This window comes from Giraffa tippelskirchi, chromosome 7, assembly GCF_054371585.1.
Source record: "Giraffa tippelskirchi isolate mGirTip1 chromosome 7, T2T-mGirTip1v1.2.pri, whole genome shotgun sequence".
Classification (NCBI taxonomy): Eukaryota; Metazoa; Chordata; class Mammalia; order Artiodactyla; family Giraffidae; genus Giraffa; species Giraffa tippelskirchi.
In genome coordinates this window covers 139952418-139979202 of record NC_137281.1, presented here as the reverse complement: position 1 = coordinate 139979202, position 26785 = coordinate 139952418, and the positions used below count along the sequence as shown (strand labels likewise).

Genomic DNA, 26785 nt, shown 5'->3' with positions numbered 1-26785 from the left:
CAGACTGTGTTACCCTTAAAAAGTCATCTGTTTTATAATTCTTTCTAATTCTATTATTTGATATTATAAGTTAGTGAACTTCATATAAAAGAAAGGGAAAAATAGAAAAACTTACTGGGATTGAAAATTCCTCAGCCAAATACTTCAAAGAGGCTGCTTCTCTTGCCAAGAACTTGTTCCTTTCTCTCATGTTGCCCTGAAGCTGTGTATCAAACTCCTTTCTTACCACAGAAGCAACAGAGTCAATAATCACAAGTTTAACTCCTTTCAAAATAATTTCTTCTTCCAAGGATTCAATCCTGTAAAAGCAGAATATATAAGATAGTGGATGACTTTAAGGTATAATTTTTAAAAATTAAGCACTGCAAAGGTTAACCAACTTTAAAACAACAAATTACTTTTCTCTAAGTTACAGCAGTCACTGCAGATATTCAATAAACATAACTTATTTTCCAGCTCTTCCATACATATTGCATTCTTTTGTAAATAGGCCAAAATATTTTCTTTTAGCTTTATTCCTTGGTTTTTTCATGATATTGCTAAAGCTCCAGTTTTAGAGCAAAAATACTTGCAGTGGCCAGTCTCCAAAATGGCCCCCACTTACTCCCACCTCCCGGAATTCACATCCCTGTGGAGTCCCCTCCCCAGCTGAACCAGGGTTCGTCTGTGGACCAAATGACAAAACAATGGTGCATCATTTCTGAGAGTAGGCTGTAAAAAGCTACAGCTTCCATCTTGGGATCTTTCTCACTTGCGCACTCTCTCTCAGAGCACTCGCTCTGGGGAAGGCAAGATACCACCATGGACCAAAAATGCCACCTGCTACATGAGTAAACAAATGATGTTGAGGCCATCAAGCCATCAGCTACTGAAGCTGCCCCAGCTGTGCACCATGAGGGAATTCAGGATGGAGAAAAGCAAGACACTGGCTCCAGATAGTTAAGGTGCATATCACAGGAAGGATTTCAATGAGCCCAGACTCTTGCATCTTCCCACACACAGAAAAGTGCTAAATTCATTAACTCAATATGTCTGATTTGGGGACTTCCATAGTGGTCCAGAGGCTAAGGCTCCGTACCCCCAATGCATGGGGCCCAGGTTCCATCCCTGGTCAGGGAACTAGATCCCACAGGCCACAACTATAGATCCCTTGTGAACCTGAACATTGCAAGGAAGATCCCATGTGCTGAAACTAGCAACTAAGACCTGGAACAGCCAAATAAATAAATAAATATATATATATATATATATATATATTTTTTTTTTAAGATGTCTGGTTTTTCTTTAATTAACAGTAATCTTTTTATTTTCTGACTACCTGGTTTTTTGTTGCAGAAACTCCTATATCCTGGTTCCTCCCTCACATCCCTAGAGTAGTCCCTCAGAGCTATCAGAGAGGCTGCCCCCTCAAGCTTAAGTCCTCAGTATGACCACTGAATAAAACATAATTCTCAACTTTTAGGTTGTGTGCTTTTTTGGGTAAACAACATATTGTAAGAAGCCCTATGGAGAGGCTCACATGGTGAGAAATGGAGACCTCTGGCTAGTACCCACGAAGAAACGGAAGTCTCCCAACAACTACATGAGTGATCCTGGAATTCTCCAAGATCTCCCAGCCTCAGGTGACCCTTGAGATGACTACAGCCCTGGCCAACAGCTTAACTGCAAGTTCTTGAGCAACTCTGAGCCAGAAATACCCAATTAAAGAAATACCCAATTAAGCTATTCCCAGATAACTAACCCTCAAAAACTAGGTGAGATAAATAGATTATTTTAAGCTGCTAAATTGTGGGGTTTTGTTAACGGAACAGTAGATAATTAATATACCACTTAATTAGTCAAATCTAAAACATTTTATTCATTTAATTTTTTTTCATTTTTAAAGAAATACTTCAGCCAATAGGCTGGGGTAAATAAAGAACACTGAAATGATTTTTCTCTTAATCCTAATATGTAGGGACTTTTTTTCACTCAGAAGCTGAAAACATGAAGAACTAAAGAATAAATCTTCAAAGTATTACTAACATGCCAAAATCTAAAACAGCATACCTTTGTAGAACTTCATCACAGCTGAGTTCCCGATAAAGATGAACTTTACTGCTTGTCAAAAGTAATTTTTCTTCAGTGTCAAAATATCTAGGAAAACGAGATTCTGCTATCTCAACTAGTCTGTGGAGGGAAAAAATAACACAAGCAACAATAGTTAATATCTTCTGGCATTTGTAGCAACATTGATGGACTTGGAAGGCATTATGCTAAGTGAAATAAGTTAGACAGAGAAAGACACTGTATGGTATCACTTACATGTGGAATCTAAAAAATACACAACAATTTGGTGAATACAACAAAGAAGCAGACTCACAGATACGGAGAACAAATTATTGCTTACTAGTGGGGAGTAGGGAGGGATAGTACAGGGGTGGAAGAGTTGAAGATACCAACTACTGAGTGTAAGACAGACTCAAGGATGTATTGTACAACACAGGGAATATAGCCAATATTCTGTAATAACTATAAATGGATAGTAACCTTTAAAATTGTAATAAAAATTTTAAATAAGTCAATACTGAAGGTCACACTGGTAAACCTCTAATGACTTTTACTTAGGAAACTCATAAGCCATAAGTAACACTAGAAAAAAAGCCTTATCAATACAGCAGGTATAAGCAAAATGGGTTCGTATATGATTTTGGGATGGAAGCCCTTTTTTATAATCACTAAAAGATTACCAGTCAGAGCATGAGCCCAGCAAGGGCTTTTAGATCTCATCTAATGTTGAGAAAGCAGTATCTCTGAGGTTTAACACAAAAATGTTATTTTATAAATGACCATCTGACTACCACCTATAAGATACATTTAGTAAATTAAGAAAAATGTTTTCATTTTCTTGAATGAAATATATATTTGAATATTATCACTCTAATAACCAGATATGAGTAAATCTCCATGTCTCAGACCAGAAAAACATGATTTCTCAATTAAAACTTAATACATACTAAATAACTGCTATCCAATTGTTCTTTTGTAAACAGGATACTATTTTCTAAACATATGGAAGCTATCCACATTTCCTTTGTGCTTAGTCAGTCATGTCCAATTCTTTGAGATCCCATAGACTGTAGCCCACCAGGCTCCTATGTTCATGGAATTCTCCAGGCAAGAATAATGGAGTGGGTGGCCATTCCCTTCTCTAGGAGTTCTTCCTGACCAAAGGATCAAATACTGATCTCCTGCACTGCAGGCCTATTCTTTATAGACTGAGCCACCAGAGAAGCCCATCATTTCCTTCAGAAAAAAACAAACAAACTATTTTCTAAACACTGAATTCTCACCTCAAAGCTAGATCAAATATATGGAGTAGGCTGAGCATTAGAGGTGACAAGTTGAAACAGATGCAACTTTACCATTAATAATATATGAAATGGAGTAATACTAGAAATTTCAAATATTTCTGGTTAAAAATATAAATCTTTGAGTATAACTGTCTCTGTTCCTGATAGTTTAGCAGCCCAAAACTTAATCATCCAAGGGTGACTGGGAGGAAGGACTGTAAACACTAAAACCATCCTGTATTTTATGCTCCATTTAATGATACAAAAGTATAAAGAACACTTTTCATTTCTAGATAGTGAGTTCCAAGAAGAGGTCCAACTCTCACATCCACACATGACTACTGGAAAAACCATAGCTTTGACTAGATGGACCTTTGTTGACAAAGTAATGTCTCTACTTTTTAATATGCTGTCCAGGTTGGTCATAACTTTTCTTCCAAGGAGCAAGCATCTTTTAATTTCATGGCTGCAGTCACCACCTGCAGTGATCTTGGAGCCCCCCCCAAAATAAAGTCTCTCACTGTTTCCACTGTTTCCCCATCTATTTTCCATGAAGTGATGGGACCAGATGCCATGACCTTCATTTTTTGAATGTTGAGTTTTAAGCCAGCTTCTTCACTCTCCTCTTTCACTTTCTTCAAGAAGCTCTTTAGTTCCTCTTCATTTTCTGTCGTAAGGGTGGTGTCATCTGCATATCCGAGGTTAGTGATATTTCTCCTGGCAACCCTGATTCCAGCTTGAGAATCAAGATCCTTCAAAATGAGAACAAGATGGATCGAATGACCATTCAGGAGAAGTACTTGAGAGAGGTAGGCATAGGGATCGGAGGTGACGAAAGCAAGAAGAAATGAGATGACACAGGCAAAGGCGGAATGGGCAAATTTTAACAGCTTGGAGAAAATGTGCAAATTTCTTGATTAGGAAAACTATTTGCTGAGTTTAGAGCTCGTCAGAGAAGTCAGCTAAAAAGCTCTGACCCTTGGAGCCTACTGCTTTTCAACAGGATAGCGATGGTGACATCTGCCAGAAACAGGGAGGTTTTTTTTTTTAATATTTGGATATTCAGTTGATTAGGAACCAGACTGAGAGTATCTAATGAGATGAGAGTACCTAACTCATTGGCGGCAACAACTGAACAGCTGACAGACAACAATAATTTCCTGCCTCTAACACTAGGCTTGATTTCAACTAGTGGTTTGAGTAGTGAGAGACTTTGGAACTTATTTCTGCTCTCTTGTTGCATGTAGGCCCCTCAGAAGCAGGATGGTCAGTGTGTGGACATCACAGTTAACCACACTAAGTAACAGTATCAAATGGTTATTTACATACCAATATGCTGCTGTTTTCCTATAAGCTTCTCCAAATGTTTACTTGAGAAAAATGTATCTAAAATACGTATAAATCAAAAACCAAATATAAATGTAATATTCTATAGGACTCACATTAATCTAGGACAATCTTCATCACAAAGGTCTTTTTGGTTACAGCAAGCAAAAGATCTTTTCTCCCAAACATTAATTACAAAAAATTTGAAAGCAATGCCATGTAGTGGATGTCTCTTTTATAAAAAGCATTCTTTTCAAAAGATGCACTTAATATTCATTCATTCAACGAATATTTGAGAACCTATTATATGCCTGGTAGCTCAGTTGGTAAAGAATCCGCCTACAATGCAGGAGACCCAGGTTTGATCCCTGGGTGGGGAAGACCCCTTGGAGAAAGAAATGGCAGCCCACTCCAGTATTCTTGCCTGGAAAATCCCATGGACAGAGGAGTCTGACAGGCTACAGTCCTTGGGGTCGCAAAGAGTCGGACACAACTTAGTGACTAAACCACCACCACTATATGCCAGGTACCATTCTAGGTGCTAAGGATACAACAATGAACAAAAACAACAAAACAAAAAAATCCTTCCCTCATGGAACTTACATGCTACTGAGAAAGACAAATAAATATACATGTCAGATGATAAGTGCTTTAAAGAAAAGTGAGTCAGGGTCAGAAAACAAATTGTAACAGAAGGAAGTAAGGGCTATTTCACGGAAGGTAGTCTGTGAAAGCCTCTTTAATAAAGTGGCATTTGAGCAAAAGTTTAAGGGCAATGAGAAAATGAACCATATGCCTATCCAGTGAAACAGCACACAGGAAGAAAGAATTACAGCAAGTGCACAAGTCCACTCTTTTGTGAGAAGATACCTAGTGTGTTGGAGGAATAAACAAAGAGGTTAATGTAGTAGCTGAAACACAGAAACCAGGAGGCAGAATAAAAGGAAATAAGGTCAAAGAGACAGCTGGGGCCAAAGACACGAAAGATTTTTATATTTGTGGGTGTTTTGTTTTTGTTTTTAGATTTTATGCAGTAAGATAGGAAACCTACGATCACAACTCACACGATCTGACATTTTTTTAAAATAATTTTATTTATTTATTTTTGGCTGTGCTGGGTTTTGGTTGCTGCGCTTGGGCTTTTCTCTAGCTTCAGTGAGCAGGGGCTTCTCATTATGGTGGCTTCTCTTATTGTGGAGCACAGGCTCCAGGGTGTGTGGGCTTCAATAGTTGCTGCACGTGGGCTCACAGTTGCGCTTCCCGGGCTCTAGACTGCAGGCTCCGTTGTGGTGCACAGATTTAGGTGCTCCGCTGCATGTGGGATCTTCCTGGACCGTGTCTCCCGCATTGGCAGGTGGATTCTTATCCACTGAGCCACGAGGGAAAGCCTGGACATCTTTTTTTTTTTTTTTGAAGAATCACTCTAGCTACCAAGTGGAGAACAGGCTACGGAGGGGCAAGGGTGACAGCAAGATCAGCTAGTGCAGTCATCCAGATAAGAGATGACAACCTGACCTAGAGAATAGCTCAGGTAATTAGTAATACTGCGCTCAAGACAGAGTTTCAGAGAGGATTGAAGGGACTTCTTGACTACTCAGATGAGCAGCTGGAGAAACAGAATTTCCATTCACTAAAGTGAAGAAGACTGGATTCAGATCAAAGTTTTTGTTCTTAGTTTCCCCTGTTACTTCACAGCTCTTGTATAAAAAGAAAGTTAATAGCTTTACATTAGTGACCACACGCCAATTTGAAACAAAACACAAGCTTAATGTGAAAAAAAAAAAGGGCTTTTCAAAATTCTAGTTGAAATCTAGCATAATAAATATGCTGAAATATGTATATAGTTTCTCAAAGCTTCTTGCACATGTGTAATACTTTCCTATTCATTAATTCAATATGTACTTGCTCAGTACTGTGGTATTACTAAGTACAATAATGTGAATCTACTAGTTCCTTACAGATTCCAGAATATTCCAAAGTTTTGTTTTAGTGATAATAAGTACTTATGAATAATTTTTATTTTCTATCACAGAAATCTTCAGGATCTCCCTCACCACTAATTTACTTGGATTCAGAAGTGATAGGAGAGCTGGAAGTGAACCAAGAAAAACCTAATCAGACTCAAGAAGCCATCTCATAAACTGGTAAAAGCGAATTTATCTCCCTTATTGTTTGTCTCCTGGATCAGAGATCCTGGATTTGTACTAACTATCAAGTAGGTAAATGGTCCTAAGACCACACTGCCATTGCCATCAGAATCAGCCAAAGTCAAGCTGTCACTACCACTACATGTGCTCCCTGATTCACTGGTTCAGAAAGACTGATGTTCTGGGTAGTTTGGTAGGAATTAAAGAGCACTGGTGCTCGAGTACCTGGTACCCTCACAGTGACTTACACACTAAGTAGAAAACTTCCTTCAGATCTAAACTTGGCCATTGCTTCCACATGGTACCAACACAACATATACCTCTCCTTTGCATACTTAGTTATAATAGTTATAATTTTACATTTTTGTGATTACTTGATTGTCTTCCTCCCCTATTGCACTACATCTTTCTTCTTGGTTTTCAAGCTCTTCTGATTTCATGACAACTCAGGAATGTTCACTTCTGCCTCTTACAGTTTCAGTTCTATAACCCTCCTCCCCAAGTCCCTATCTTCCAGGGCCCTGAGTCCCATCTTCAGCTTCCCCAGATCCTTCAGCCTTTCTCACACACAGATCCACTTGTAGTTTTAAGACCTGGATTTATTTTCCTTTATCCATTTTATTTCTCACAAAGTTTTATTTCAAAAATCACTATTACTACTTACCATTCATAGTACCTTCCTTTTCTATTCTTAACCTCCAGCTCCATCTTTTTTTCTAATTATCCCCAATAGGGACAATATAGTATTTATTCAATTCATGTATACTGGAATTTTCATGGCTGCCAAAATTTCCATACACAGGTCACTAATTTATTTATTCATATTCTCAAGGTATGTACAGCATATAGCATCTAAAACTATATCAGACCCTAATCAGAAATCCAATAGGTAAAACAAACAAAAAGCAGACTTTTCCTGAATCAATCAGAAGAAGATTCAGAATTCTGCCTGTTTGGCATTACCCCTCCCCAAGGCAGTCCCTAAGTACCTGAGGGTTTAGCACCAGACTATACTATTATCTATTATTTTATAATAGTATATTATAATTATACTATTATGGAGAAGGAAATGGCAACCCACTCCAGTATTCTTGCCTGGAGAATCCCAGGGACAGAGGAGCCTGGTGGGCTGCCGTTTATGGGGTCGCATAGAGTCAGACACAACTGAAGTGACTTAGCAGCAGCAACATACTATTATCTGGGCTTCCCTGACAGCTCAGTTGGTAAAGAATCTGCCTGCAATGCAGGAGACACCAGTTCAATTCCTGGGCCGGGAAAATCCATTAGAGAGGGGTAGGCTACCCACTCCAGTATTCTTGGGCTTCCCTGGTGGCTCAGCTGGTAAAGAATGGGCCTGCAATACGGGAGACCTGGGTTCAATCCCTGATTGGGAAGATTCCCTGGAGAAGGGAAAGGCTACCGACTCCAGTATTCTGGCCTGGAGAATTCCCTGGACTGTATACTCCAAGAGGTTGCAAAGAGTGGGACACAACTGAGCGACTTTCACTTTCATACTATTATCTAATTATTAACAGTATGGAAATACAATTGCAGTCTGTGATGAACATGTATGAACAACATACTGCTCAAAGTCATATAAAAATAAGCTAGCTAGTTCACTGTTGTAAAAAAAATATAACTAATCATTCCAATTCATTCCAAAGTGCTTTTAAGCACATCACCCACAAGGGTTTCTTTTTTTTAAATAAATTTTAAATTTTTTACTTTTATTTATTCTTTTTTCTTCCTATTTACTGTTTTCTTCCTCCTTCTTGATAAAAAGATATTTAGCGATTTATTGATAGAAAATATTTTCCACTTACCCTAAATTCTCTAGATGTGAATCCTTTAATTTTCCATCATATTAAGCCTTCAATTTACTTTCTCATTTGCCTTTTTCCAACAGGTTGTTTGTAAGCACAATATGGAGAGAGTGCTCCATATAGAGACATACAGAAAGCTAAAAATATTCCTTTTTCAGTCTTATTTTTCCTGCTTTATCTCTTTTCCAAGTCCATAAACTATCCCAGTTGTGGCAGACACTGTTAATTACCCACCAATATCCATTTCCACTTCTTCCCTGCAATGTGGGAACCTCAATTTCACTCAGACAGTAATGTTAACCAGCCCCATCAGGCTTGTTACAAATATTTTTCTCCTGATTTTTCCCTCCTCCTTTGCATGCAAGGGTGACCAACTGAGAAATCTGGAGAAGGATTCCAAAGCATGAGAAGAAAATCAGCAGAGAAGAGGCAGCTATTCTGAAAAGTATACTTTCCTGATTAAGATACAATGGGCTCTTTCTCATCTCACTGACTTGAACACAGAATGGATATAATGCCGAAAATGTACCAGACCTAGGTCTCTACCACCCCTGAGAAGCAGAACCACTGCCAGCAACTCAGGTCTTCCTGCTATGAGGGAAAAAATAAACCTCTTGTTGTTTAAGCTGCTATTCTTTGGGTATTCAACTGCTTGCAGGAGAAAGCTTTCCTGACCTACCTACCCTTCCCAGCAACACCAAATAGGGATCAAGCAGTCTTGTAATAGCACAAATGAAACGTGACCAAGCAGGGCAGACCTGGTGCCACTCTGTAACCCCCTATGTCCAACTCCAGAAGGCACTATAAGAACACAAGTCTGACATCTATACAAGAGAGCACCAGGACCTTTCATTCAATCTGACCCTAGCACTAGATGACTACACTTTTCAAGCCTTGTGAAGAATAGACTAGAAAAGTAAAAACAATATAAAATTCAATCCTTGTCTTCCAATGACCTTCATAAGTTCTTTGTGAGTTAGGAAACATTATTAAGTGACTGAAGTCACTTCAGCAATGTCCAACTCTTTGTGACCCTATGGACTATAGCCCACCAGGCTCCTCTGTCCATGGGATTCTCCAGGAAGAATACTGGAGTGGGTTACCATTTCTTTCTCTAGGGGATCTTCCCGACCCAAGGATCGAACCCACATCTCTTATGTCTCCTGCATTGGCAGGCAGGTTCTTTACCACCACCACCACCTGGAAGCCCCTGTAAACTGGTCATTGGATCTGAAACCTTGATCACTTTCTGATTTGATTATTCTTCCATCAGGAAGTACCACAATGGCTGGTTGCCTTTTTGTGATGCTAGCATGCTTTTCTGTTTATGAACTGTTTTTATTCACACTTCTGACACCAAATGTGTAGGTTTTCTATACTAAGCAATTTTCCAATTCCCTATGGACACTAACTGTGTGTCCTACGAGTCAGTTCAATTCTAACACTAACTACTAGGAGTTAACTCAGACCCCACAGATTAAAGGCTCAGACTCACAAGACTGCCCTGACCTCAGACATCAACCACAAGTCCCAGGCCTCTGTTACTTTAGACCAGCCAGCAATAAATTGAGAGCACCACCTGCCCCCAACACCTCAATGGGTTCACCAACCCAGAAGCTCTCCAAACTCCATCAATTAGAGGGTTTTGGAAGACTCCATTACATGGGCATGACTGAAATGCTGATTGATCCAATTCTAGTCCTTCTTCCCTGCTCAGAGACTGGGGTGGTAGGGCCGAAAGTTCAAACCTATAATCACATGACAGGTTCCTCTGGCAATCAGTTCCATTTAGATGCAATCCAGAGGACCATCAAGAGTCATCTCATTAGCATAAATCAAGTATGGTTGGAAAGGGGGTAATTATGAATACAAATGATGCTTCTCTCAGTTCTATCACTCAGGAAATTCCAAAAGTTTTAGAAGTTCTTTTGTCAGGAACCAGTATGACTACAAAATACATATTTATTATATCACAATAGTCAGTGCCTAGATCTGTTAGATTTTTAGGGTTTATACTTTGGTGATATTCTATTATTTCTTCTTCATTTATTGTCTATAAAAAAGACATATTTGCTACTTAGTAATATTTATATAGAAAACAGAATAATAAATGTTTAATTTCCTTTTTTATAAAAACCCATTTTCAAAAGAATAAGTTGCATCTTCAGAATTCTCCAAGATTGATCAATTTGTTGCTTTTCATCCTTAATATAACAGACTCATGAATTTAAATATATTTCATGTGTCTTAGTCTACTTCTATTATTGTTCTATTGGTGATCAATTTGTTTCATCTTTGGCTAGTGGGAGCTCCTCAGGTTGACTCTTAAGTCCTTCTGACACTCCTGTAAGAAGTCTTTGATGGCTCTCTTGATATCTGATATTTCAGATTCAACTTAAAAACCTCCTAATACTCTGATTTCACTTCAGATCAAATAAATCTTTTGCCTCTTACTAAAAAACAAAAACTTTCTGCTCCATAGCCAGAATTGGCCATTCCTCTATGGAACCCTTGTTCCTTTTAGTAGGAAATGGTATTTGGATTCCATGATCTGAGAGTAACACTTGTCAATTCCCTCATTTATCAAACATTTTCTGAGTAGCCAGTATGTGCCACTTGTAGGATTTGGCTTTGAAGATACTAAGATATAACACAAACTTAACAGCTGACAAACCAGTGGTATATACTTAGGAAGAAAAGATAATCAAGAAGTGTAAAACAAAGCAAATAAGCTCTAGGCAAAATAGTACATTTGGAATTTACCTGGTCGGGTAATACACTTTGATCTTTGTAGTACTCTTAGAGAAAAATAAGGAAGATTCATTGTGACACAATTAGAGAAAGACTCAAAGAACTATACCTATACTACACCTTGGCTAAGAAAACAGAATTGAATCAGTCTCCAGATGTATAAAGCACTTCTGTTTATGAATGTCTATCAGAGCAGCAGAAGAGGAGACCAGACTTTTCTTCAGATTTACAGAATTACATAAATGACTAGAATGCCTTTCTCATAGAATGTTAAAACAAAAGTCCTTGCCAAACTAAGGAAATCTTTTCTTTCTAAGCATGCATATACTTACTATCAGTGTTTCTTGCATTTAATACCACATTATTTCAAAGATGAAAGTAAAATAACATTCAATAAAAAATGCTTTGAAATTGCAATTTTTTCATTCACAAATATTTTACTTCCAACTAGAAATTACTTACAAAGCAGTTTACCTTTTGTCTTTCTTATTAATTTTCCCTCTTCTCCATTTTCTACTTACATTTCTCCCTGTTTCTTAAACTTGTTTCTTCCTGACTTTGTGAAAAACACAGCTTATCCAGAAACTTCCTTTAAACCACAATAAAGGGATAGAAAAGGCATAAAGAAAATGCTTCCTGCAGAGTTAGGGACTTTAGGAAGGTTATATACACACTGTTGTATTTAAAATGAATAACCAACAAAGACCTCTGTATACCACAGTGAACTCTGCTCAATGTTATGTGCCAGCCTAGATGGGAGCGGGGCTTGAGGGAGAATGGATACATGTGTAATTATGTCTGAGTCCCTTTAATATTCACCTGAAACTACCACAACATTGTTAATTGGCTATACACGAAATTAAAACAAAAAGTTTAAAGTTTGAAAAAAAAAGAATACGCTTCCTGTGTCAATGTTAAAAAGAAAACTCGTTTAAAACTGTATCTATTAACAATACTCTATAGTCTCAAAAGTAAATATTAATCTGTTTGTAAATATTATATGCTGTATATGTTACAAAAATAAAGCATTATAATGGAAAATAAAATCTCCTACCTTTCAGCACTAAATGCTGACTCTGTGTCAATGTACACAACAGCTCCTTCTAATCCTCCCATGTTGGTAGGTAATGTAGCCAAAATGCTCATCATTATACAAAACTGAGTTTTTCCACAACCTGGGGGACCTGTAATCTAAAAAAATAAGAAGAAAAAAATATTATTTGTATAAACATTACAATCTAGTCAAAGCAAAACCCTTTTAAGAACTTGCCACATATATAGTCCAACTAACCTGGGTTCCCAAAGGAAACACTGTTAATATAACCCTTATATATATAAGGGTCCTCTGATGGCTCAGTTGATAAAGAATCCACCTGCAATGCAGGAGACCCCGGGTCCAATTCCTGGGTCAGGAAGATCTGCTGGAGAAGGGATAGGCTACCTACTCCAGAATTCTTGGGCTTCCCTTGTGGCTCAGCTGGTAAAGAATCCGCCTGCAGTGCAGGAGACCTGGGTTCGATCCCTGGGTTGGGAAGATCCCCTGGAGAAGGGAAAGGCTGTCCATTCCCGGATTCTGGCCTGGAGAATTCCATGGACCGTATAGTCCATGGGGTAGCAAAGAGTCGGACATGACGGGGCAACTTTCACTTTCACTATATATATATAATAAATGAACTTCTCCCCTGTGCATCTGGATTGGTACTAGTTATGCACCATCCTTGGGAGAAATGAGAAAACAGTCACCAAAATCATCCCTGTGTTCTGTAAAGTTCAGATTAAAATCTTTGGTTGCGAAAGGCTTGAGGATTCACTGATATACTTACAACTTGAAGTTCTATATCTTTTCTCAATAAGACATTTATAGAAAGCTCTGAAAATATTTAAGAGGCTTTAATAATTGGTTTAGCATTTGTTATGAATTGGCCTTTCAAAACAATTTTATATTAGTCCCACTTAAAGGTACTTTGATCTTTATTATTAATATTAATAAAGTATTTAAGAGTAAAAGGTATTGATGTATACAATTTTTAATGGTTTAGCAAAGGAAAAAACAAGCGTGTGTGTGTGTGTGTGTGTAAAAGAGAGATAAAGCAAATGAAACAAAATTCAACAACTGCTAAATCTAGGTGATTAATACTTTGAAGTGTATATTTTAAAAGTTTAGTTGTTGGAAAGCTATTTTGAGACTATAAAACCTGAAAATAAGAGGGCATAGATAGAAAAAAATAGGACATTAATCAAGGCATATTTGAGTCCAACAGGAAGTAGTTAACAAAAATTAATTTGAAATATTTAAAATAGCCCCTTTAAACATACTGTTTGTCATACTGGCTATGGCACCCAAATTTTAAAAACCAAAACACTATCCTTTTTGTGAGAATAGCACTAATGAATAATTTTTCACAATAGGAAGCGGGGAAAAGAAAAAGGAGAAAAGGAGGAGAAAAGAAAATCTGAGGTAGAGACGAACAGAACTCTGAGTTAAACTGAGACACACCAGATCTGAAGACACTGTCTCAGATACACCAAGAAGCAGGAAGAAAGAAGGGATGACACAGGAGTCTAAATCATCTAGGCCAGTGGTTCTCAAACGTGACTGAGCTTAAACTGACCTGGCAAGCTCATTAACCAGCATTTCTGGTTGGCAATAGGTCTGGAATGGGACCTGAAAATTTATATTTCTAGTAAGTTGACACCAATGCTGCTCTGCATTGGAGAACCACTTTTAGAACTTAGACTAAAGGTAAACTTCATTTTTCAAAGTTTAACGTTGAAAAAAACAAAGGCTCACAAGCTAGAAACCATGTGTTGATTTATAATCTCTAAAACAATGATTTAAACTTTTACTATAAATAATTCCTGCTAGCAATAACAGTGTGCCAGATCATGAGTGATCAGTGAAAACTCCAAAATTCTTTGATTACATAATCCAACAAACACACCAAAAAAAAAAACCCAAACACAAACAAAATTTTATTACAATCCTCCAGTATATGCATATGTATTATATATAAACTATTTTACTAATACATTATGCACAGTAAAAAATACACATAGAGATTAAAAATAAAAGATTACAAGCATTTAAAAAGTTGCATATATTTTTTTCATTTAAAATACAAATCACTAGTTTCATAGCTTTAATTAAGAACCTTTTTTGACAAAAATATGCCATAAAGAAAGTAAAAAGATGACTTATAGATTTGAAGGTGATATTTGTGATACGTGTAAGTGACAAAGTAGTAATATCTAGAAACATAAAGAATATTCATATTTTATATGTTAGTTGTACAGATCTTTTCAATCTAATAAACAATGAAAATAAATGAAATTATGTACATTGTTTTTAAAATACTGATTTAAATATTTTGTAATCCAGCAACTGAAACAGTTCCTAAGTTCTGCTTATTGTAGTACTCAATTGTAATGTCTCTGTAGTTGAGGAAGGATAATTGCAAAAGTTATTATTCAGCTTTGGCTAATAAATGTTCATCTTCCCGCAGGTCAATTAATTATTCTTGCAAACCAATCAAGATGTATTGCACTGTAACATTTTTAAAAATTGATTTCAAAATCAAATGAAACTATTTGGAAGATTTCTTAACAGTTTAGAAAATATTGTTAGAGTTTTTTCATAAGATACATATATCCTTGAAGACAAAAATCACAAATTTCAAGCAGAAATTTGAATAATGTTCTGTATTTTGATCTGTCTTTTAATAAGCAGTTACTTTCTCACCCATTGTAAAAATATCACCTTTACTTTGAAGGGATGGAATAAGAGTGTTCCATTGGTTGGCTGATTGCTTGATTTGTAATCTGCTAGGCAGCAAGTTACATAGTCACTTGTTTTACAAAAAGTGTCAACAAATTTGACATATCTTTTCATTTTAAAAAAGTTTCACTCATTTTTAAATTCAACAGTTTTTTACAATCTTTGCTGTGAGATAACCAAAGAAGCTCTTGTGATTCAAATGACTTTCATGATCACTCCTCATTGCGTTAGAGTACTTTTACTATAAAGAGCCAATAAAAACTAGTCAGGTTTTTATAAAAATTGTACCATCCTGGAGCATTCTTCACACATATGACATCAACTTCTGTGTTACTACAGACTAAGGATGATGTACCAGAAAAATGCAAAGAATTTTACAAAGAACATCCATATACTCACCACCTGGACTCTGCAACTGCCATTTTATTACTATTATACTATTGTACCAGGCTTCCCCTGTGGCTCAGCTGGTAAAGAACCTGCCTGCCAATGCAGGAGATGTGAATTCGATCCCTGGGACAGGAAGATCTCCTGGAGAAGGAAAGGGCAACCCACTCCAGTATTCTTGTCTGGGAAATCCCATGGACAGAGGACCCTGGAGGGCTATAGTCTATGGGGTCAAAAAGAGTTGGACACGACTGAGTGTGCATGCATATATACATATATTTATACTATTGTACAGTCTATTAATACACTAGACTATCCATCAATCCATTCATTCATCAGTCCATTTTAGATGTTTTTAAATGTATTTCAAAGTAAGTCAGAGACATAAGTATACTTTCCTCTAAAAATCTGATGTGTGTATCATTAGCCTGAGTTTAATAAGTATGATTTTTTTTCGTTTAAGGTACATTTTCCACACAATGAAATGCCCAGATCTTGAGTGTTTCATTTGATGAACACCCACTCCAGTGTTCTTGCCTGGAGAATCCCAGGGACGGGGGAGCCTGGTGGGCTGCCGTCTATGGGGTTGCACAGAGTTGGACACGACTGAAGCAACTTAGCAGCAGCAGCAGCAGCAAATGTATATATATATGTAAGCAATCCAAACCCCTATCAGGTCAGAACAAGCATATTACTGCCAGGAAATTCCCTCATAAACATTGTCTTATATTTAAGAAGTCATTTATTTTTGAGAATATATCTTTGTTGATATATCTTCACTTTTGTGGCTTAAAAATAATTTAGTTCATGTATCTCATTACTGAAACAGAATGTAGCTAAGAAGATAATCTGGGCCCTATTAGAAACTTCTGTACTTTAACTATCCAGCATCTTTCTTCAATGAATAATTTGCTTTAATTCTTAATGCTTCACATCACTGACAATGATTTCCATCTGAAAGTATTTATTCCTAAAAGCATCCGTGTAAGTTGTTGCCATGTTGCTTCCCCTGTCTTATGTCATCCATTTTACTTTAACAAAAGAACAAGGGTGTCCCTAATGTTATTAAAAACGTATTGCATTTGGTCTTTTGCTATTAAGAAAAACCAAAAGAGGCTTTTAAATATCTAACATTAATTTTAGTGAAATTTTTCTAGATACTGAATATGTGTCGCATGACCTTAAAGGTCATTGAAAAACTTGTGAATGTTTGTCTTTCTGTGATGTATGTTTCTTAACAATGGCTTCCTACTATCACTATTTCAAGGAACAAAATAACAGAGAAAGTTTCATTATTAACAATAATGGAGATAATTCCATATATCAAATTGTTTTCTTTATAATTCCAAATTTGGGGCATGTCTTTACAAGTGAGATTAGACTGTCACTGATTTTTACTTCATTAATCATAGGAAAGTCATCAGCTCTGACTTTTACATAGTATTGCCTTCAATATACAGTTTTTTTGCAGGAATCTTTTTATGCCATTTGTCTGTTTTGTGAGATCTGATTTAGTTAAATCCATAAATTGGCCTAACTAGGCACATGTAGGACTATAATCCACCCCAATATGTTGAAAATAAAGATATAAACAAGGTGTCTCTGTCAACCTTCTGTACCCTTTCCTCGTGGATTATTACCTGACACATGACAGTGTAACATAGGGATCAAGTGAGGATGCCATATATTAAATGTCGATTACAGTTTATTTTATGTTTTAGATGTAACACCAATAAAAATTCTAGTTTTTTCTTCCCATAACCTAATGGGCCATGCTACATACTCTCCTTTGGAGACTGGCAGTTTTGAAGAGCCCAAAACACTTTTCATTGACTTTTTTATCATCATCAAAGACAATATGGATCAAATTAACCACCAGATATCAGAGCAAAGGAAACATTCATATATAAAGTTGAAAGTGGATCCTGAAGGTGAGAAATGATAGCTCTTCAGAGTGTTAACCAATAGAGGAACAAAGGACTTCCTTTCAATATACACTATCTACCTACCCAGTTTTAGATATGTCCTAAAGATTTAATTAGATCTTTAGATATGTTCTACGATTTAATGAGCTTAAACCTATGAAATACTTTTAATTTTTAGTGGAAAGGTGAAGCAAGCCCTCAACTTAAAAACATTTTTTAAGATGTTATATGTGAAAATATTTAGTAAAGTATAAAATACCATGAAAATGTAAGGTAGTAATCTTATCATTCCATCTTCAAAGAAAACATGTTTTTAAAAAATCTGAAGTTAAACGAGTGCAACTGGAATTTTACCTGCCTCATTATTTTTATGTACTGATTCAGTACAGGCTTGAGAAAAGTAGAACATCACGTGGATAACATAAGATTTGGGGGTTCATTTGGTTTTCTATGTTTGCTTTACTTTGCTTTTAAATTGGATATTAACATTTTCTTTAAGTAAACTATAATAAATAATTTCTAATTCTTTAGCAAGCTCAGATCCTTTTCATATATTTTTCCTCTCTTTCTAGCCTCAAAAATATGCTGTATGCAATTTTTAAAGGTTGGCTAGAGTTAAATTTCATTATTTTTTCAAGTTTACTTAGTGGGTTAAAACATTTCAACATTAATAATTTTTAGCTTCAGATAGTTTAGCTCTGACTTCTAGCAGCCAAACCACAAAATTTCAAATTGTGTTCAGTTCCCAGGTTCAGCTGCAATGGTGGTTAGAAAGAGCGAACATGCCAAACCAGAATAGTCTAAGTGATTGCTTCTTGGAAACTCAGAGTGAATACAGCATTTCCACACAGAAGACACTGGTAAAATACAATTAGCTTCATATAGTTAGAGCCTGAGTTTCAACAATCCTGCCTGAGAAATGTAAAAGAACAGAAAGAAAACATCCAGTAGTGAAGATCACTATAGTATCAACAAAAAAGCAAATATTAGCACTTGCTTTAAAGGGGAAAGAATTATTACCAAGAAAGCCTAATTGTGCGTGCATGTGTGCTCAGTTGTGTCTGACTCTTTGCGACTCCATGGACTGTAGCCCACCAGGCTCCTCTGTCCATGGGATTCTTCAGGCAAGTATACTGGGGTGGGGTGCCATTTCCTCCTCCAGGGGATCTTCCTGTCCCAGAGATCGAACCTAAGACTCCTGTGTCTGCTGCATTGGCAGGCAGATTCTTTACCACTAAGCCACCTGAGAAGCCCAGTTTAATTGTACTGAAGTGAAAATGAAGCCTAGTCATTTTAGTCTCAAAAGAGAACAAGTAGTAGAGACGAATGTGAAATCCAGACCTAGTAGGACCTAAAATCTTACCAAGTAACTCTCCCCCACATTCAAGATGGGGTCAAAAGGATGGGGCAATCCAACAAGCCAATATTTTGCAGAGAAAATTTAAGGACTGCCTGGTTCTGATCTGAGAAAAGAGCACGTCGAAATGTTACATCATCTTTTTAATGGCCTCCTTCCCCAGCATCCAACTACCTGTCTCCATGTGCTCTATGATTATGTAGAAATACAACTAGGTTTTCAAACCTAAAGAATTCTTTAAAATCACTCTTTGAATCCCAAAGCAAACAAAAAGCAAACAGTCTCAGAACAGTCAGGCAGCTGTTTGCCTTGTGAAAGAAACTTTAATCTTTAAAGTTATTTTATATCAACGAGTGGAAGCTTTTATACTTTCAATTCTCTCCACAACTCTCTCTTACTCCATACTGACAACTGCTGTTTTTAAAGTAAATGGAAAGGTAAGGGAAGAAAAGAAGGCAGGGTAACAGAGTAGAAACAGAAAAAAACAAGAGGACATGAAAATGACAAGTACTTCAAGATTCACATTAAAAAAAAAAAATCAAAGTGTCGAAACATTACCATGTGCAAAATAGATAGCCAATGGGAATTTGCTGTATGACTCAGGGAACTCAAACCGGGGCTCTGAATCAACCTTGAGGGGTGGGATGGGAGGGAGATGGGAGGGAGGTTCAAAAGGGAGGGGACATATGTATACCTATGGATGATTCATGTTGATGTTGACAGAAAACAGCAAAATTCTGTAAAGCAATTATCCTTCATAAATTTTAAAAATAAAACTTAAAAAAAATTTAACAATCATATAATATGTGCCATATAAAAGACTCTATGAAACCTTTATGGCGAAAGATATTCATTTCTAAATCAGGAAATGAGTGAAGAATTAGGAACAATGATTCAATCAACCACATATGCTAAACTCCTGTCTCAGGACAGAGGCCTGGTTATCTTGCCTTTCAAAACACAGGGCAAGATAAACAAATCTTGTCAGCAGATGACGTTCCAGGAACACAGATTAGAAATCTCTCCCTAGTTTTCCTACTGCTGCTGCTGCACATGGAACAGACCAGAACCTGAATGCAGCTTGAAAGAGAGATGAGACCCACCCTGACCGACCTGCAGACCCCTGAGCAAGAAAAATGACTGTCTGCTGCTGTTGTAAGCAGAGTAAGCAGCCAAAATTGACTGATAAAGTATGTATGTCTTATATTTCATTGTTTATACATTTCTATACATGCCAAGACCTTTGTGGACACTTGAATTTACAAGCCTTGACTTATTGTCTCCTGTAATCTTAGACAGCCCACCCAGTCAAGGAGAAACACAGAACTGTTCTAAGGAAAGATAAGGAAGCCAAAAGAAGAGTCTGGCATTCTGCCTCTGCCTTTTTGGGACAGCAGGCTGGTCACCTCCAAAGCAAAACTGCCCCCTTCGAGGAGGACACCTGGTCTCCTTAAATCATGAACAAAGCACAGAAATGACTCAGGAAACACAAATAATGTAGACATGTGCCATATTGTTTCTCATTATTTAGAACAAAGATGTGGCTATAATCATTTTTCTTAAACGTTATGAAGATTTGGCAGGGCTTCACAGGTTTACCCGTCCAGAGGTACTCTCCAACCAACTATGCAGATGCTATATCTCTTTTCATTGACACGAGTGTGGACCAGTTTTCTATTCCTGTAATCTCTGGATTATAATATGAAAATACCTTTTTTTAATGATCCCTTTAAATACAACCTTTAATTTTTCCTAATTATATCAGCATCTTTATCATGCATTCTCAGCAGGGGTGACAGTGACCTCAAGGGCAAAACTTGGTTTGATCACGGAAGAAGTTACTCTCTTTTCCGTATAAAGCACAGATATAAACAGATACATAGTGCATCTACGTGAAACAGGAGGGAATGAGGCAGGGCACAACCTTTTAAAGAATGACAGGACATGACAAAGACAGGTTAGAACTAACTAGGTCCAAGATGGTAGATGAGCCAACTTCCAGCAGACCTTGAGTCTCATTATGTGCTCATAGTAACATCAGTTCAGTTGCTCAGTGTCCCACCCTTTGTGACCCCACGGACTGCAGCATGCCAGACTTCCCTGTCTATCACCAACTCTTGGAGCTTGCTCAAGCCCATGTCCATCGAGTCGGTGATGCCATCCAACCACCTCATCCTCTGTCATCCGCTTCTCCTCCTGGTAAAATAACAAGCTAAATGACACACCCACCAGCACTATAACAGTTCTGAGGCCAACCACAGAAGGTCAAAAAGTGGGTGGTGGCCCAATACCTGGAAACCCCCACCCCTTCCACAAAATAATTGGAATAACCCCCAACTCACTAGCCTGTGAAATTATCCAGCCCATAAAAACTACCCACATCATGTTTCGAGGCTCTCTTGCTCTCTCTTTCTGAGATGGTCCATACTCTGTCTGTGGAGTGTGTTTCTCTCTTAATAAGGCCACTTCTTACCTATCATTTTGTCTCTAAATTCTTTCATGACAAAGCAAGAACCCTAAATTCACCTGCAACAATTAAAATCTCGGGTGAAGGGTGGAAGTGTTACTAAGGGGGAAAAATGACTAAAAAACTCTTTAAGGGGTGGTAATGAATAAAGATTGAGAAACACTGATCTGATCTACATTAGCTCATATGAGAAGGCTACCATTACATGGTCTGATCACCACATAACATCAATATTTAAAGTTTAAACTTCAAACATATCTTCCCTACCAATACTGTCATAATAGATGTAGAATTATCTGCTTATATATTCCATAAGTAAGGGATTTGATGTTCTCTGGGAATGAGACAAAGCCCTGTAGCTCACTTCCATTAGTGATTCAGCACAGTTGGTTTCCCTTTGATTTCTCCTCTGCTGCTTCTGCCTTTGGCATGAGTAGCACTTCTCTAATTCCACTTTTAATCTTGGTACTGTTGCTGAACGTACACAGATTCAGGGCAGTTCACATAAATCAAAACTGATGATAAATAAATTAGGGTGTTTTGAAGTCAGAGTCAGGAAAGAGCAGCTATAAAAGTGACAGCAGAATGTTTCCAGATTTATTCTTCCTCCCTCAAGTCATCCCTAGGCCTGGTCGAAGTTTATTCAACTAGATGCCTTACTTCTTATCTTCACCAGATCTAACCTCTGCCTGATATCAGGGATGCTAGGTTCGAACTTTTCCCCAGAAACAAAGAACGAGCAACACAACTAGGTAGACATCTCCTCTGAGATCTGCATGAGCTCTCTATTGCTGTGTAACAATTGACCACAAACTAGCAGCTTTAAAACAACCCTGTTTATTATCTCACGGTTCCATAGGTCAGGGAGCTGCTGTGGAGGCATCTTCCCCACCTCCAGGCAAGCTTTCAGACAACGGCAGCCTCAGCCAACATCTTGATTGTAATCTCCTGAGAGACCAGAGCTGAAAACAGCCAGCTAAGCTGCCCCTGAATTCCTAACTCAGAAACTGTGTGAGATAATAAACATTTATTGATGCGTTTAGCCACTAAGTTTTGGAATGGTTTGTTAAACAGCAGTTTAACACAGTTCTATACGTCTGTAGATATAGAATCAGAGAGGAATGACGTGAAAACATACGAGAAAAAAACTCCTAAAATAATCGCTGATGTTTATTAATAAAGAAATCAATTAGGTAGAAAAATCATATTTCTTAAATGTACTATTTTGATAATTTGAAAAAAACAAACGGCATACAAATGAAAATAAATACCGTACTGTGGAAGAGCAGTAACATTAAAAGTTTCTGAAGTTTGGCTTATTCCAAGACCAAAGAGTCTGAGAGTGGAGGAGAGGCAGCAGGAACCAAAACAGTAGAGTAAAGAAGCGCTTAAAAATAAATAAATGAAAACAAATTCATTCTTTCAGTTAATATTTACTATGTACCTTCTACATATGCTAACTGGAGAGGGAAATGGCAACTCACTCCAGTATTCTTGCCTGGGAAATCTCATGGACAGAGGAGCCTGGCAGGCTACAATCGATGGGGTTGCAAGACTTGGACATGACTTAACAACTAAACCACCACCACCACATGTGCTAATATTGTAGATGTAAAAATAAGAAGAAAAAGACAGTTCCTGCCTACTCAGAATTTATTCGCCAGTGAAGAAGACATACATTAACTAATCACACAAACAGTAAAACTGTACAGTGAGAAGTACTTACATAGAAGAACCATAGTACATGTCAGTTCTCAAGGAATATACAACAATTCTGTTGATTTAAACATAATCAAATAGGCTCAAAATATTCAAAATAACAGAACTACAAGTAAATTTGTTAACGATATAATGGACTATTTTAACAGGCTTCTCTGGATTAGTATTAGGTCGGGTTGAAGAAAAAAATCAGCAAAGATAACAAAGAGTTGCACAACCCAAATTCCAAGCTTAGCTTAATTGTCATAAGCAGAACACTCAATCGTTAGAGAATAATCACTCTTCTCATGCACACTTGGGACACTTACAAGTTAATCACATGTTAATCCTTAAAACAAGTCTCAGAAAAATTCCAAGAATCAGTATCACACAAAATTCTTTGACTAAAACACAAATAAGCTAGGAATCTAATTAAAACGAGAAAGAAAATTTAATTAAATAATTTAGATATCCAAAAATTCCAAAAATATCATGAGTGAAAGAAATAATCATAATGAAAATTTTTAAGTACTATGAGAACTAAAAACAAATGAAAATACTTCATCACCGAAAAAAAAAGAATGCAACAGCTCAGAGTAAAAAGAAGAAAAACTGAAAATTATGAATTAAATGTGTAATTTAAGAAGTTGGAGGGAGGGGGAGAAGAATCCCAGAAAAATACAATTAGATAGAGGGAGATAAGAAAACAACAGAAATCATTGAAGTAGAAGACAGAGAAAAGATAGAAAACCAACAAAGAACCAAAACAAAAAGCATAGCTCTTTGAAAAGACTGAAAAATACTCAAACATTTGACCAGGTCTTTTTAAAAGGAAGGGAAAGAGAAGACAAAGAAGTAACAGTAGGAATGAAAACAGGGAGGGGGGTAGAAACACATTAAAATCAGATTTAAAGATGAGAATACAATGAAAAACTTTATGACAATAAATTTTAAAACTGAAAGAAAATGGGCAAATTTCTAAAAAAATATCATTCACTAAAACTACTTAGAAATAAAAAACCTGAATAGTTCTTTAATCATTAAAGGAATTTATTTCATTGTTTTAATTTTCCCACAAGGAAAATACTAAGATCAGACACTTTTTCAGGAAACTTCTATCAAATTTTCAAGAAACAATGTACAAACTATTATAGAACATAAAAAAGAGAAGATATTCCACAACTCATTCTATCAACTAGCTCAAAATAGATCACAGATAAATAACTCAAAATAGACCACAGACTGTATGCAAAACCTAAATATAAAACTCTAGAAAAAGATATAGCAAAAATCTTTGTGTCCCTGGCCAGACAAAAAAAAATCAGAGTTGACACCAAGTATGAAGGAAAAAACCAATAGACTAGACTACAAAATTTAAAACTTCACAAGCTGCCATTAAGAAAATGAGGAGAGAAGCCATAGATTGGACTGCACATTATGTATCTGATAAAAGACTTATATCCAGAGTATACAAAGAACTCACAACTCAGTAACAAGAAAACAACCAATTTAAAAATAAGCAAAGATTGGAACAGATATTTCATTTCTAAAAAAACATACAAACAGTTATAAGTACATGAATAGGTGTTCAATGTCATCAGTCACTGGGAAAACACAAATTAAAACCACAATGAATACCACCAACACTCACTAGAATAGTTAAAATTAAAATGATAAACAATATTAAGTGTTGGTGAGGATATAGAGAAATAAACTATCATGCATTGCAGGTGAGAATATAAAATGACACAGCCACTCCAGAAAGCAAATTTGGCAGTTTCTTAAAAAAATTAAACATACACCTAGCATATGATCTAGCCATTCCACTCCTAGGAATCTACCCAAGTGAAATAAAATCCGATATCCACACAAAAACATCTCATATTCCTGATAGAAAAAACTATAAACAATCCAAGTGAACATCAACTAACAGTTGGATAAATAAAATGTGTTATAATCATACCATGGAATAACATTAATGTTGTGTTCAGTCGCCCAGTCATGTCCGACTCTTTGCGACCCCATGGACTGTAGCACACCAGGCCTCTCTGCCTCTCACAGAGAGGGACAAACTTTGTCTCCCAAAGTTTGCCCAAGTTCATGTTCATTGCATCCATGATGCCATCCAGCATCGCATCCTCTGACATCCTCTTCTTCTGCCCTCCATCTTTCCCAGCATCAGGGACTTTCCCAATGAGTCAGCTGTTTATATCACATGACCAAAATACTAGAGTTTCAGCTTCAGAATCAGTCCTTCCAACGAGTATTGAGGGTTGATTTCCCTTAAGATTGATTGGTTTGATCTCCTTGCTGTCCAAGGGACTCTCAGGAGTCTTCTCCAGCACCACAGTTCAAAGGCATCAATTTTTCAGTGCTCTGCCTTCTTTACGGTCCAGCTCTCACAACTGTACATGACCACTGGGAAGACCACAACTATATGGATCTTTGTCAGCAGAGTAATGTCTCTGCTTCTCAATACACTGTCTAGGTTTGTCATAGCTTTCCTGCCAAGAAGCAAATATCTTCTGATTTCATGGCTACAGTCACCAGAGTGATTTTAGAACCCAAGATGAGCAAATTTGTCACTACTTCTACCTTTTCCCCCTCTATTTGCCATGAAATAATGAGGTCAGATGCCATGATCTTAGTTTTTTTAATATTTAGTTTTAAGCTGACTTTTTCACTCTGTTACTTCACCCTCATCAAGAGGCTCTTTAGTTTCTCTTCACTTTCTGCCATTAGGGTGGTATCAACCACATATCTGAGGTTGTTGATGCTTCTCCTGCTTTTCTTGATTCCAACTTGTAACTCATCCAGCCTGGCATTTCTCATGATGTACTCACCGTATAGATTAAACAAAAAGGGTGACAGCAGACAGCCCTGTCGTACTCCTTTCTTAATCTTGTACCAATCAGTTGTTCCATACAGGGTTCTAACTGTTGCTTCTTGACCTTCATAGAGGCTTCTCAGGAGACCGGTAAGATGGTCTGGTAATCCCATCTCTTTAAGAGCTTTCCACAGTTTACAATCCACACAGACAAAGGCTTTGGTGTAGTCAATGAAACAGAGGTAGATGTTTTTCTGGAATTCCCTAGCTTTCTCTATAATCCAGCGAATGTTGGCAGTTTGACCTCTGGTTCCTCTTACTTTCCAAACCCAGTTTGGACATCTGGAAGTTCTTGATTCACATAATGCTGAAGCCTAGCATGCAAGATTTTAAGCATGACCTTACTAGCATGTGAGATGAGTGCAACTGTCTGATGGTTAGCACATTCTTTAGTACTACCCTTCTTGAGAACTGGGATGAGGATTGACCTTTTCCAGTCCTGTGGCTGCAGTGATATTAATATCACTCAACAAATAAAAGGAACAGCCTTCTAATACATGTTACAACATGAATGAACCTCAAAAAAATCATGCTATGTGAAAAAACACAAACACAAATTGTATACATTATAAAATTCCATTTAAATGAAATGTTTAGAAAAGGCAAATTTATAGAGACACAAAGTAGATCAGTGGATGCCTAGGGCTGAGAATGGGAGTAGGGATTAACTATAAATGGGCACGAGGAAATGTTTTAGGATGATGGAAATGTTCTAAAAGTGGATTGCGGTGATGACTTACTATAAATCCACTAATACAATTGAATTATACAGTTACAAACATTGACTTTCATAGTATTTAAGTTGTACATTAATAAAATTATTTTTTAAATAGCCAAATGACTTATAAAAAAAAGAAATTCAAGCTCAATAGTAATCAGAAAAATGAAAACTAAAGACAGGCAGAAATTA

At 36.9% G+C, this 26785-nt stretch overlaps 1 protein-coding gene across 13 annotated transcripts in view; it reads right to left on the bottom strand.

Moving 5' to 3' along the window:
• Positions 1-26785, bottom strand: part of RAD51B (RAD51 paralog B) — an 814189-nt gene that overhangs the window by 771010 nt on the left and 16394 nt on the right. For 12 of the 13 annotated variants that reach the window (XM_081513462.1, XM_081513465.1, XM_081513457.1 and 9 more), the window contains exons 5-7: positions 12434-12570; positions 2050-2169; positions 116-299 (exon numbers count right to left, since the gene is read on the bottom strand). In XM_081513462.1, coding sequence (XP_081369588.1) covers positions 116-299; positions 2050-2169; positions 12434-12570 — 441 coding nt within the window. Of the gene's footprint in view, positions 1-115; positions 300-2049; positions 2170-12433; positions 12571-20747; positions 20782-26785 lie in introns of those variants that run through there. The other variant, XM_081513470.1, reaches the window with a different exon arrangement.